At 31.6% G+C, this 14850-nt stretch overlaps 1 protein-coding gene across 1 annotated transcript in view; it reads left to right on the forward strand.

The window, feature by feature from the left end:
* RAPH1 (Ras association (RalGDS/AF-6) and pleckstrin homology domains 1) overlaps positions 1-14850 on the forward strand; it is a 50678-nt gene that overhangs the window by 18504 nt on the left and 17324 nt on the right. The window contains 5 exon segments of the mRNA XM_011369693.2: positions 8480-8557; positions 8975-9134; positions 11158-11279; positions 12498-12563; positions 13842-13985. Of these exon segments, the coding sequence (XP_011367995.1) occupies positions 8480-8557; positions 8975-9134; positions 11158-11279; positions 12498-12563; positions 13842-13985 (570 nt within the window).

Consider the following 14850-nt stretch of genomic DNA (forward strand, 5'->3'; position numbering starts at 1 on the left):
TTTTTTTTTAGTGAAGTCTTGAGGCGATTTGAGTGTGAGAACTGATTAAGTAAATCTTGTTTAAGATTTTTTTTAAGTTGAAACTTAAATTTAAGGTCTGGAGTTACATTTGTTAAATAATAGTTTTTGGTAACCTGAAGCAGATTTTTTAAATTTGAAATATAATTATCTAAGTATAGATATTCTCATTTTGGGGATCTTTTTCTTAGTAACCTTTATAAGTAAGATAAATAGGAGTAGTTTTTCAAGACATTTTCTATGTGTTTTACATAATCGTGCAAGAATACATTTTTTCCCATTACATGCAAATAACAAAATTGAATGGGAATAAGAGCAATAAAAGTTATAATTGCTCTTTTTAAATGTCATTCCCAATGTTCTCCCTCATCTTATCTGATTGTTAACCTCAAATTAATTGAATTTTCAGAAATTTCTGCTTTCCTAGAGTCTTTATGGATGAGCCAACTAATCTTTCCCTTCAGAAGAATTATACCATATAGGTAAATGATGACCTTGAGATAATTGTCTCTGTTCTTATTATTGTTTGACCATGTTAGTGCTGTTCTCGATGAATATGTCCAATTTTTTTAACCTTAGGTTTCTTTCTTTGTTTTTGTTTTTGTTTTTTTAGGAGTTGAAAGGGGTAGGTATGCTTGTAAGGATCATCTGGAATTAAAACAAAACTAAACATATAGGCAATGAAATAACATATAGCAAACCTAACTCAACATAGTACAGATATGAGTAAATGTTAAATTAATAGTATTTTCTGTAACGATTTCTAATCTTGTAGTATTTTATTTGTGACAGTGAACTTTATGAGAGTGGGTACTGCTCTAGTATTTACTTACATAAATTAAAAGAATTTGTTTCTCAAGAATAACTTTATGTAAAGTTAGATTTATAAACTATAACATTGTAGAATATTTTCTATAATTGCATTCAGTTGTGCCATGTATTGTTTTAAATGGCGGATAGTAACTACAGAACATTAAAAATTAAATAACTTATTCAGTATTATTTAGGGATAGGCAACTATGAATTACATGTATATCAAAACAGCTATAATTTATATTACAGGAGTTTAAATACAAATTGTATAAACTTACAATGTGTTGCTATAAAGTTATTAAGGAAGAAAAGGTTATTAAGGGGCTTTGTTATTCACAGTCAGTTTTATGAAAATATAATTGCTTGAATTTATTTAACCAATTTAAGGAAGCAACACTTCTTGGTATTTTGTTCATATCATTCATTTGCCATGCAAAGTTCTTTACTATGTAATGTAATTCTATTAGTATTCTGATATGATGAATGAATTAATAACATTTTACTGAAAATAGGTGCTATCCATTAGGCAAAATATGGACATTTTTCCTCTTGGTGTGGCTATCATCAAATTGATCAGAAACACAGAAGTTTAAAAAATGATACAATCTTATTCTGTTTTCATAAGACTCTACTATTTAATAAAGCTATGTAGGTCTTGTGTAGGCTTTACAAGAGGAAGGAAAATGTTTAGTCATTGGTCTTCGACACCTATTTATTTGTGCTGTGTGCCTAGTACTCATAAACACTGCCCTGGAAAACAAACTGGCTCTGATCTTTGCAGTGTATGATCCATTTTCTCAAAATGAGAGATCAGCAGGAGTCGGCTACAACATACTTAACTGACATAGATGGGTTGTGTGCCTACCCCTCTTTTTCTTTCTTTCTTTTTCTTTTTTTTTTTTTATTTTATTTTGGACACATTTCAGTGAGTTTAGGGAAAAATATGAGATTAATAATAGAGAATCATTCTTGCTTTGTCTACTTTATGTTTTACACATAAAACCTCCACTGACTTCTTTTGCCTTTTTTTGTTTTCTCTCTTTCTGCACAAGCACTCCTATCTGGACAGGGAAACCTCCCTTCTTCTGAGAAACATTGCAGGAAAACCTTCTCATTTGCTGACCAAGGTGATACTTCTTCTTTCCACCTGTATGTAAATATTTATTGCCTTGAAGGTAGAATATAATTTGTTTTTGATTGTGCTGTCAGATTTATCAGAATATGCTTTCTTATTTCAGCACTTTTGTCCTTAGTAGAGGTATTTTTTCTCATACCGAAGGTAATTATTTACTGATCTTAATGACTATCAGAAAATACTGAGAGAAAAAAATATTTTCAGTATTTTTTCACTAGCTTTTAACTTTTATAAATACTGGACAGTCTTCCCAAGTATGTTGCACTTTTTCTAGTTTAACATTGTATTTTACTTTAAAAATCTAAAAATCATTGCTTTAGTTTTAACTTTTACTACTAATGGTTATCCATTCCGTGAGGTTTTTTTTTTTTTTTTTTTTGCAAACCTTGTTTTCTAATTCTTATTTATATTATCAACATTGCCATTAAAACATTTATTTATATAAACAGAATCTTACTTTACAGTAGCTTAATCAAATTGGAAGAGAAGGTTGCAATTTTAATTTCTCAGACCTCTTCTTTTAAATGGTTTGAATCAGTCCAGCTAGATTTTTATTGGGCTGGAATTTTACATCAATTTAAAGTCTTTCGGCCATTGTCATCATTAACTAAGGGTAACAGAATAAGGAATCTATTGAATAGCTTTCTATCTCTTTTCAAGTGTTTATTTCACTATCTTATTTAAATAGTATTAAATTCAAGAATGTCAGACTTGGTTATAGACAGTTTCTGAAGACTATACATAGTAATTATAGTAACCTTATAAACTTGTGAAAGAAGATGATAAAGCTAAAATTAAAATCTCTGTGAAGAACAGCTCAAAGAGAAGACCCAAGAGTCAGCAGTGAAACCCTTTCCCTTGCTTGAGTTTCTCTCTTTAAAGTAGATGTAAGAATGGTGTAGAAGAAGCAGCTTAAAGATCAGGGAAAATTAGAATTCTAAGCAGATAATAGACATGTACTTATAACCATAGCAAAGTTCTTGCCTTATCCTCTGCTCTTCCTTCTCTGTTTACTCTTTCTCTACCTGAAAGTCACACTCATAGCTTCAACTAGCATCTGTGTTCTAGATCAGATCTCTTTGCCTGAGAGCAACGCATTTCCATATTGCTCAGGCTTTTCATAGATTAACAGCATTTACCAGCACCCCCAATACTGCAGGTGTTTAGCTTCCTTACTCACATTCTCCCTGAGACCTCACAATTTATATCCATTTTCTTTTGGTATTTGTATTTCTGTTCAGAATGCTGCCATTCTCCCAGGTGCCTAGGTTTGAGCCTTCTACCATTCTTGGTGCCTTTCTTTTTCACTTAACTATCTCTAAGCTCTAAAGAAGCATGTCATAATCTGCAGGATTTATTGAGTTCCCCTACCCATTTCATTCCTATTGCCACCACCCTAAAACAGGTTCTTATCTCTTACCAGAGCCACTACACTTGTCTCTTTATTCTCGCCTGTCCCTCCTCGAGTGCATTTTGTATATTGCTCACAGATTAAGTATAACATTTTACCATTTCCATTGTTTATTTATTCAACAGATATTTGTTCAATTGTGTACTGTGCTAGGTGTTGGGATATAACATTGTATAAAATGGACATATTCCCCCGCCTTCAGGGACTCACAGTTTACTTATGAAGATAGGTTGAGAAAACATTAACAAGCAAGCATGTAGACAAATTCTAAATCATGTTAAGTGCTATGAAGGAAACAAAACAATACTGGGGAGAGGATTAGGGCTACATTTTCTTTCAGTGGTAAGATCAGACAAGGCCTTTCTAAGAGGTGACATTCTAAAGCTTGAAGGATGAAAAGAAACCATATTTTTTTTCCAATTAAAGTTGACATTTAGTATTATTTTATATTAGTTACAATTGTACAGCATAGTGATTAGACATTTATATAATTTACGAAGTGATTACCCCCAGTTATTCTGGTACCCACCTGGCACTATACATATTTATTACAGTATTATTGACTGTATGCCCTATGCTGTGACTATTTTGTAACTAAAATTTGTACTTCTAGATCTCTTCACCTGTAAAGAACCCACTTTAAGAGTGAAGGGAAATGTTCCATATATATGGGCCCAGGGAGAAAAGGGCTTGGTATGTTTGAGAAGCTGAAGAAAGACTATGTTACTAGAGCCACAATAGCTGAATGAAAACATGAATATCTTGATTTGGGTTTGGAGGCATAGGCAGGAACCAAATCATTCAAGGCATGCTAAGGAGTTTGTATTTTTTTCTAAATGCGGTGGGAAACTATTGAAGAGAATAACTCATCCATTCAACAAATATTCACAGAATACCTACTATGTGCCAGACAGTTATTTACAGCCCAATATGGCAGTGAACAAAACAAAGTTTGTTCCACAAGGAAAGTTGTGCTTTTCTAGTTTTGGATAAATGCAGTCAGTAACTAATCTGTGCCCAAGAGACAGTGACACCAGCTGTAGTGTCAGAGCCATCTCTGCTTAGATCATTTCTTCTTCCATCACCCAAGTGGTGGCATTACTGGTGTATATAGCCAATAGCTGACTCTAGCTACCTCCTAGATACTGCCCTGCTTACATACAACAAGAAATTTGAGCAGAAATGTGACCTTCTGATCTAATAATGCATATTTGTCAGTCCTTACTCCTTTACCCTGCTTTATTTTTTTTTTTCCCTCATAGGACTTACCACTAATTGACTTATCACATATCTATTTTTTATTGTTTTGTCTTTCTTATTAATGTAAGCTCAATGAGAGCAGAAACTCTGTGTACCTTGCACTCAAGCCCAAGCCTGCAGTTTCAGTGAACAGCTGCCAAATAAAAGAATGGTCCTTTAGTGGCCATCAAGTTTTCAAGAACTGCTGTAATGTTGACCACCATTTTCTTTGCTTCAGAGAAGTTATAAAAATGTTGTTATATTACTGAAAGTCTTATTTTTGACAAGAAGTTTTTATTTGCTGCTATCCTAAGAATTTGTGTTAATAACCCTTAGGACAAAAGGGACTGTGACATTGTAGTGGAAAGAGCAAGTAGTTAATTACTTGGTAACTACTTGTATAATCTTAGACTAGTTTTTCTGGGCCTTAATCAGGACAATGGATGGAATAATAATATTGGCCTTGCATTATTGAGAATTAAATAAAACAGTATGTGTAACTTGCCAATTAGTGTGTAACAAATTTTAAGGTGTTTGGTTAATGTTCTCTTCTCAGCGAGAGTATCAATTTTATGATTTCTTCAAGGGAAGTAAACATGATGTTACTATTTGGCTCTGAGCAGTTTTATAGAATAGACCATTTCATGGGTATTAAATTGTTTATCACTCCAAGTCTTCTTTGAATTCCTTTAATTTACATAACTTTTTTATTGTCGTAATCTGTGAAATAAGCTAGATTCCAAAGAAATTGCTAACTACTCTTTAGCCCCTCAGTTTCAATCAGATTTGTTCTGAACCCACAAAGCCGTAATAATATCTTAGTTGAAGGAATTCCCTAGCCATCTCTTAGCAACTGTAACTCTTTCTCTAAGTATACTGAGTTTTACACTGAAGAGAATGTCCTAACACTTTGTAACGACAGCATTGGCTTTCATTGAATCATAAGATCTTCACCGAGTTTTTGTCCTTTATGTAAATTTGAGGAGGCTTGGCATTTGATAGTTATTGATAGCCGTACAGGAGTATTTCTGTAGAAAATAGGTTGTCTCTTGCTCTTTTAAAAGAAGGGGTAAGAGAGAAAGTTAAGTTGTTAGGCATGAGATATCTTTTACGTATATTTAGGATGATTGTGGGACAAACAGCGTGAAGAAAGGGCTAGTCAAAAGATAAGGGACAGAAGACTTAAGTTCAGAGTTTGTCATCTTTAACAAAAAGAAAAAAAACGAGGTGAATAAAGCTTTGTTCTTTATATTAAACTTGGTGTACAGACATTAAACATAGATTTTCATTGCCTTTTAAAATAAACTATCAGATGCCTCCTAAGTATGTAATCTAAATATATCAGCAAAGATTTATTGATCTTTCCTGTAATGCACAATATTCTTTCCTTTTAGCACTGAATAGTAGTTCATTCTCTATATGCAGTACAATTTTATCCATTCACCTGCTGAAGGATATCTTGGTGGCTTACAAGTTTTGGCATATTATAAATAAAGTTGCCGTAAACATCTACGTGCAGGTTTTTGGGAGGAGGTAGGTTTTCAGCTCATTTGGGTAGATAAGGAGCATGATTGCTGGGATCATATCATAAGAGAATGTTTAGTTTTATAAGAAACTACCAAACTGTTCCAAAGTGCCTGTACCATTTTGCATTACTACCAGCAATGAATGAGCGTTCCTATTGCTGCACATCTTCAGCATAAGGTGTTTTCTGTGTTTTGGATTCTATCCATTCTAATACATGTGTAGTGATAATCTCATTGTTTTAATTTGCGGTTCTCTAATGACATATGATATTGAGCATTTTTCCATAGTCTTATTTGATATTTGTGTATCTTCGATGAGTTGTCTGTTCAGCTTTTTTGCCCATTTTTAAATTGGGTTTGTTCATTTTCTTGTTGAGTTTTAAGAGTTCTTTGTATATTTTGGATAATAGTCTTTTATCAGATATGTCTGATAAATATTTTACAAATATTTTTTTTTCTAGTCTATGGCTTGTCTTCTCATTCTTTTGAATATATATATTTTTTAGCCTAATAATGTTTCATGGCTTTCAGGACATCTTCTATTTTAACTTGTGCAGATTAATTATAATATAAAAGAATTTGGCTTTTTAGAAGTTCATGTTTATATTTCAAACATACAAAGTATTGGTTCTACATATCAGTTTTTCCTCATTAGACTTTGAGATTTAAATTAATAGTAGCTTAGTTTTCTCATTTTAAACCTACCTTAAAAAGAAAAAAATCTTATGTTAAAATATATAGTCGATATATTTTATAATTCTGTTAATTTGCATAAAAGGAGATCGGATGATTTTATCTTTTAATCAAATGAATATATCTATAATAGTCTAAGAATCAAGTCTTATCTTACCCTTCTCCATTGTTAAAATAAAGTTCTTTGTTCTCTGTCTAATTGGGTTTACAGATCTTATTTCCAGACCTTGGTTATTATGTTAATTCACTGGCTCCTTTCATTCAAAAGGATCAGATTTCTGACAAACAAGCCCACTATCTTCCCTAACTACTGTTTTCTTCTGTGTTCCACAGAGTAGTGAATACTAAGCTTGAAATGAGGGGGGAGATAGCCTAGACTATGAAATAGAGAAGCAGTTCAGAAACAAGAAAGCCAACAGAATTTAGGAGAACAGTGAATAAATCTATTTAATAAATTGAATTTTTGCTTTTGTTTTTTTGCCCTGAAAGCTTTAGGTTTTTAATGAAAAAGAATACATGGATTGTGGTTTTTAATCACAACCCAGAGCAGATAAAGTTTGGCTGATATAATTAGTTTTTTTTCTCTTTTTTTATTTAAGTCTTATATTAAAGGAATATGTAAGATGACAGTTTATATTTTTCTTAGATATTTTCCAGAGAATTCAGAAGTTTAGAATTAGGAAGTAATCCTTTTTAAGCAGAGGTTTACTTAAATGAGTTTTTTTCAACTGGAATTTAATGCTACAGTGTACTATGACCTATTGCTGGAAAGTACAAGTAAGTACCGGTATTATAAAACTGTATGTTATTTTAGGAAAAAATAGACAAATAGTTTAAGTATAGTTTTAGTTCTTGATAATTTTATTATGACTCGTTTAAATTTTATAAAGTAGAATTTACTAGAAATTAAAATTTGGAAAATTATATTTGACATTAAAAAAAATTTATCAATGAGTTAATAGAAACACATTTGAGTTTACTGATGAGACACTGATTATATTGTATGATTTTCCAAAGTAGAGTAAAACCTAGAATATAATGTAGCCTTCTCTATTCATATTGGTATATTAATGAAGACGAACCTACATTTTTTATTAAAGATTTATTATACGGTTGCAAAGAAATTGATACTGGGTTTGTTTTGTTTTTGATTTTGCTATTTTTATGATGGTACATGTTCAGCGTAACAGAACACAACATTAATATGCAGAAGATTGCCCCTGCTTTGGAGGGAGTATAAATTCAGAGTCAGGGACTGTGCAGGTGTAACAAGCTGGCAGGCCTACAGATAGCCCAGTATACACTAATGTTTCCCCTACCCCACAACCTGAAATTCATCTGCTTCAGATTGACAGAATCAATCTCATTAATTTACTATATCACAGATTTCTTTTTCTCTAGAATATGGAATCTAGTCTTATTATAAGAGATCTTCAAGTCCACATCTTAAAAAATGTTCCTTTATATTATGTTGGCTCTCACTTTATGAACAGGGTTATTTTTTAAATGTTCTCTATATATGTATGTGAGTTTATATTCTTACTGACATTCAGTGCTAGCAACATTTTATCCTTAAGGATAAGAAGACATAAAAAATTCTCATTATTGTAGCATTAGTTTATCTGAAGCGCTTTGTGTTCACAGGAAGAACAAGCAGCAAAATTGAAAGCTGAGAAGATCAGAGTTGCCCTAGAGAAAATTAAAGAGGCACAAGTGAAAAAGGTGATATTTGGGCTTTTTCCTTCTCTGGGATTTTTATCAGTTTTACAGATTTATAAAGAATTGCCTTTTTTATATAATGTATCTCTAAGATATGGAGAGGTAGAGAGGTATTTTATCCTAATTTTCACATTTATTTTTTGTGGATAAAATGCATTATAAAAGAAGTAACTGGTTTTAAATTATTCTAAAAGAGCGAAACAAATAGTATTATTATAATCTTACCTGTTATAATTTTAAGAAGGCTTTAAAATTTGTTTAGGTAGATTATTTGATACATAATTTTAAAGTATTTTTCCTGCATACTAAAGTTATTTTTTGTTTTATGTTTAGCTGAGAACATTAATTAATATTGGAAGAAATTTCTAGAATGCTTATTTTTTTTTGGTTTGTATTTAATTTCCTTTTTACCTATTACAGCTGGTGATTAGAGTCCACATGTCTGATGATAGTTCTAAAACAATGATGGTGGATGAGAGGCAGACAGTGAGACAAGTGCTGGATAACCTGATGGACAAATCCCACTGTGGTTATAGTTTAGACTGGTCGCTGGTGGAAACCATCTCTGAGTTACAAATGGGTTAGTAATATCATTGCTTTAATTACTTTTTAATTTCTATGTAATTCCAACAGTTTTCATGTTGTTAAAAGTTCGAGACATCTTTTTGTTTTTGTAATATAATCTTGGCTTTTTACATTATTTTTTTTTCAAGTATTTTGAGATTTCTTTGAATATGAGATCATTTCCAGTTCACTTCAAATTTTCTCATATCTAAAAGAAAGTTGTTTTTTTTTTAAGGCAACAATACTTTTTTTCCCTTCAAATAGATCAGTACATTTACTAAAGACAATTATGTTTATTCACATTTGTATTGAAGTCTTTATACCAGCATTTGACTTTTAGGGGAAACAAAGCACATCTTTCTTATTTTTAGTTAGGTATACTAAGTCTTAGTTTCCTACATTGTAGTTTGGTATGGTGTTTTCTAATTTTAAAAATTTCTCATTTTTTGTACCATCATTGACTCTTTTAAATAAAGTTTTCATTTTGTAATATTAGTTGTGTGATTATAGAAATCTTGTAATAATTACTTTATTGGGCTTTATTGAATCAATAATCAATTTCAACTTGTTATTTTATTTAAAATAAGTATTGCTCTTACTATTTATATCTTTAAATATTTCACAGCAGTTTCTAGAGAAATAAAAATTTAATTATTTAACCGTTTCTCTCAGAACACCTGTACAAACTCCCAAAATTAAACCATAAATTTTTGGACCTTCATTAACATGTATAAAACTGTATTCTAATAATACTCATCTATAAATGTTCTTTGAGAATTCATAGATGTAGTAGTATCACGATACACAGAAAATGTTTGAATACTAGTTTTGAAATACTTCCATGGCCACAAGTTAAAGACCCATAAATGTAATATTTTTGTTACTTTTTGTATAACTGACTATGGCGTCTTAAGTAACTATTATTTAATCATATATAGCACAGTACTTCAAATATAGTGTGTGGCCAGCCATTCAGTATGTGTTGAATGAATAAAAGAAAAGAAAACAAAGAACTTCTAAGAGCCCAGAATAAGATGGTGGAAACAAATTATGATAAAAGTAAATTATTCAATTAAACAACAAAGATTATTAGAAAGGACAAGTAAACAAAATGCAGCTGTTTGTTATTTACAAAAGACCTATTACCTAAAGACAGGAAAAGGTTGAAAGTATTAACTTTGTTAATGGCAGACAAAAAAGACTTCAAGCAAAATGTGATACTAGAGATAAAAAGATTACACACATCTTCACCAGGAAGATATTATCATTCTAAATTTTATCTAATAGCATTGAAGTGTATAAAGCAAAAGTTGACAGAACTACCTGGAGAAATTTACAAGTCAGCCTTCATAGTAGAACATTTTCAGTGGCCAGTATAATCAAGCAGAAAAAAAGGATATAGATTTGAAAAATAATTTGTTTGATCTAGGAAATATATTTAGAACATTAATAATAGGAAAATGTACATTCTTTTCAAGCAGAAATGAAATATTTCCAAAAATTAATTTGAGCATGAAGTTATAAGCAACTCTCAAGAAATTTCAAAAAACCAATATCTAGAATATGTTCTCTGAACATAGGTTCATTATATAGGACATGTTCTTTGATTCCTAATTTATAAATTAGAAAATATGTCTATATTTAAAATTAAAACCCATGAGTCAAAGGAGAAATCATCTTGGACATTTTAAAAATTACAAGAACTATTTGAATAGTAGGAAATATCATGATTTATGAAATACAACTAAAATTTTTTTTTTTTAAAGGATGGGGTGGGAAAAGGATGAAGAAGACCTAGAAATCAGACCTACATTCTAGTCCTGTTCTTCCATGGAGCAGCTATGTGGCCTTGATGATCTCACTTAACACCATTAGGGCATGTTTCCTTATTTGAAAATAGAAGGAAAACCAGATAACCTCTAAGGGCCCAGGCCATAGTGTCAGTAAAATTCTATGGTTCTGCTGTGAATTATTTTGTCAAGTTTTATGTCTTTGATGCAATTCTGATAAATGCTAACAATACTGATATTTTGGGACAGAGAGAATCTTTGAAGACCATGAAAACTTGGTTGAAAATCTCCTTAATTGGACAAGAGATAGTCAAAACAAGCTTATATTTATGGAGCGTATAGAAAAATATGCACTTTTCAAAAACCCACAGGTGAGACTCAATAATTTATAGAGGTCAGGGTTTTCAAATGCTATATTATTCTATTACTGCTAAGTTAATAGAGTTAAAAGACTGGCAACAACCTCGTTGGAACATTGTGGCTGTAAAACCCCATGGGAGCATTCACTACTACTGAGGTGGAAGGTCCGCAGGGGCCCAGGTGTCAGGCCTCAAAGGGGTTAGCAGCCCACAGAGCCAGATGGGGTGAGCCCTTGTAGAAACAGAGGTAACTCCAGGGAATTACCAGGTTTCTGCTCTCTCTTAATCCAGAGCTGTGTTGAACCCAGCTATCTATTCAATGAGTTTCTCATCCATCAAAGTACTTACATATTTAAGTCTCTCTACTTTAACCATTTATCCAGTAAACAGTTTATTTTGATTTTTCAAAAATTATTAAATCCCAGTAACCTTGATTATAAATGGTTCCACATTCTAATATGTTACTTTGATTTATTTGGCATCTTTGCTTATTCCAAAATAAGGTTTGAGTTAATACTTCCTATTACCTAAATATTTTATAAAAATCAGTAGGTGAGAGAAAACCACCCCACTATAAAAAGTAGTACTGAAGAAAAATAGTAGCAGTCTTAAAGGTATTTGAATAGTTATCCTTCAGGCAGCTTAATCATGACACATCTTTACTGGATATTTTTAATAAAGAATACACGTTTGGGAACATCAGCAGATCTTTTTATGGGTGATTGTGAAAAAATTTTTCATAAGGCTAATAATTATAATTCAGATTTTAGTTGAGTCAAGCAAATAAAATTATGATAAACACACAGAATTTGAGACTTCTTTAAAAGCCAGAACGTAGATTAAATTTTCTACATCTAGATCAGTTAAGCTCAGCATATTTTAAGGAAATTTGCCTCATTTGTTGTACTTAATAATTTGTAAAGCTTTTAGGTCCTGTAAGTGTAGCTTTCGTTAGATATACCAAGACATGTTTGCCAGCTCTTGCATGTCATATCACCTCTGGATTTGGGGAGGGTAGTTTATGGAATAATTCAAGATAAATGGATAAAGAGACCAGTGTTAGGCATTTTATTAATGCCCATGCACAAGTTGCTTTTCAAAGTGTATCCTCTCGCTCTGCACAGAAATTGACACAAAGTTGCTATGTCTCTAGAAGAAATAATATATGTACCTGTGCCAAGGAATTATAGAATGCATTTATTCTTTAACCTTCATTTATTCATTTTCCAGAATTATCTTCTGGGGAAAAAGGAAACAGCTGAGATGGCAGATAGAAACAAAGAAGTGCTGTTAGAGGTATGACTCTTTACTCCCCCATGCTTCTTTTTTTCTTGCACATTATAATAAAAGATTAAGTACCTTTTTTGAATTATGTCAAATGCTGTGTATTTATAATTGCATTTGTAATTAAAGGAGCCTATATTCTTCCATAGCCTAATGGAGAGAATTCAGCTATGTGAATGTAAGGCCACTGAAGAACCTTTTAAAAACTATTATTTTGCCAAGAAATTTACTGGTGTACTAAAAGGAATTGAGCTTTTAGGGGCTGACGAGTAAGAGAAAAGCCTGGTCAATAAAGGATGTGATTGTATTTCATCTGCATACCCAGAGAGATATTTGACTATATTAGCTGTTTACCAAATATTTCAAGCCTTAGCCTTAAATAACTCCATTTTAAAAATCATAATGATAATTTTTAAAAATAGGTGTATCTCTTTATTTTGAAGAGTAAAAAAACAAATTCAAATATAATTGAATTTTTGACTCTGGCTTTTTTGATTTTAGAGAACATCAAAGAAAACCTGAATAAACTCTTAACAACAAGGCAATTAGGAAAATGAAGATCAGCACTCAGCTTTTCATAGTGATACTTGTTATAATTAAGAAAAATCCTCTTTAGAATTCCTAGTTTTATTGTACTTTGAGAAGAGAGAAATTAATTTAGGCTCAAAATTTTAATGTTTAGTTGGGATTTCTATTTTACAAAATACATGATTGCTTTTTATTTTTAAATTAAATTTTTATCTAAGTATAGACAATTCAAAATTTTGAGTTTAAAGTTTTGGTTCCTTTCCACCTAGTATTAAATATTTCAAAAATAAATGCCCTCTTTGTTTTAGAGTCATATGAATTGATCCAGTTTTTATATTGTGAAAGTTTAATCATTACTTAGCATGTTGCTTTAAAAAAATATTAGCTTGACAGCTAATCTAAATGTGTTATTTGGAGAAAAAGGCCAATGCTTATGTTAGCTCTGACACTTTTATTAAATTTAATATAACTATACTGTTTACAAATACATTTAAGTACTGTTATACGCAGCTCAGGTGATATTTCAACTTCATTTCTTCAAAGCAGTGTTAGATAAAAGTTCATAGGGATTGCCATAGTAGTTCCAAAATAAATTCATATTATATTTAGAATAGAAAGTTATAATTGAGGTGTAAAATAAGCAGCGTGGTTTTAATACACAGCCATTTTGCTGTATTAGTGTCATGCAGTGTCACAAAGGCAAACACAATTTTGTTCTTAGAATTCAAAGATCATATGTCTTTCCAAATCATCTTATTTTAGGAATGTTTTTGTGGAAGTTCTGTAACTGTACCAGAAATTGAAGGAGTCCTTTGGTTGAAAGATGATGGCAAGAAGTCCTGGAAAAAGCGTTATTTTCTCTTGCGAGCATCTGGTATCTACTATGTCCCTAAAGGAAAAGCAAAGGTGTGTTCCTTCTGCTGGCCTGTGAGCTTCCTTGTTATGCTAATTATTTTAATTCGTAGTGAGTATTCTAATTTGTAGTGAGTATTTAATTTGTAGTGAGAATTCAGGCTCTGATGTGTTTTAACTTGTGTAGGACACACAGAATATTGCTTTGTTTATCGATCTATTTTAAAGAAGAGAAAGCTTGAAAATATTCACTCCCTGGTCATCAGTTGGGCCCATCTCGATTCTCTTGCCAAGTTTGAAACCATACTTTTATTTACTATTTTGGGAACTTCTGCCAGAGTGGTTTTTGCTTGTCGTTGTTTGGGGAAGAATAGCTTTCTGGGATTTAGATGTTTCACTTGGGTAATATGCTTCTGCTGAGGGTCCCGTTGGTAACTGCTACTTCTGTACTACTGAGGGCCAGCACTGTTTTAGGTTCCTTACAGTGTCACCTCTTCCAGTCTTTACCTCCATTCTGAGAGGTATATATTGATACTGCTATTTAACCGGTAAGGAAACTCCAACTTGAGAATCACAGTACTTGTAGATATGTGTTTACAGACACCGAACTACATATTTTCTTGTCCTTTCTAAAGAGATCTATTATACTGTATTATATATTTAAAGTCTCTTTAAAACGCCAGCCTTTTCCAAGAAGGTTAGTGCTCACTGTGAATGACAAGATAGTAAGTTAAATGGACTGCCTTTTTTGTTGCATCATGGATTAAAGAAGAAACATTTCTAGAAAATCTCACTGTCTTTTACAAAATAGCGCTATCTTCTACTTGGTAAAGTTTTGATTATGACCTAGAAACTTACCAGGTATGATATTTGTTCTTTTACACATTATTATTAATTCAGTCTTTGGGTTTTTTTTATC

Source organism: Pteropus vampyrus, unplaced genomic scaffold (genome assembly GCF_000151845.1).
Source record: "Pteropus vampyrus isolate Shadow unplaced genomic scaffold, Pvam_2.0 Scaffold152, whole genome shotgun sequence".
NCBI classification, from domain to species: domain Eukaryota; kingdom Metazoa; phylum Chordata; class Mammalia; order Chiroptera; family Pteropodidae; genus Pteropus; species Pteropus vampyrus.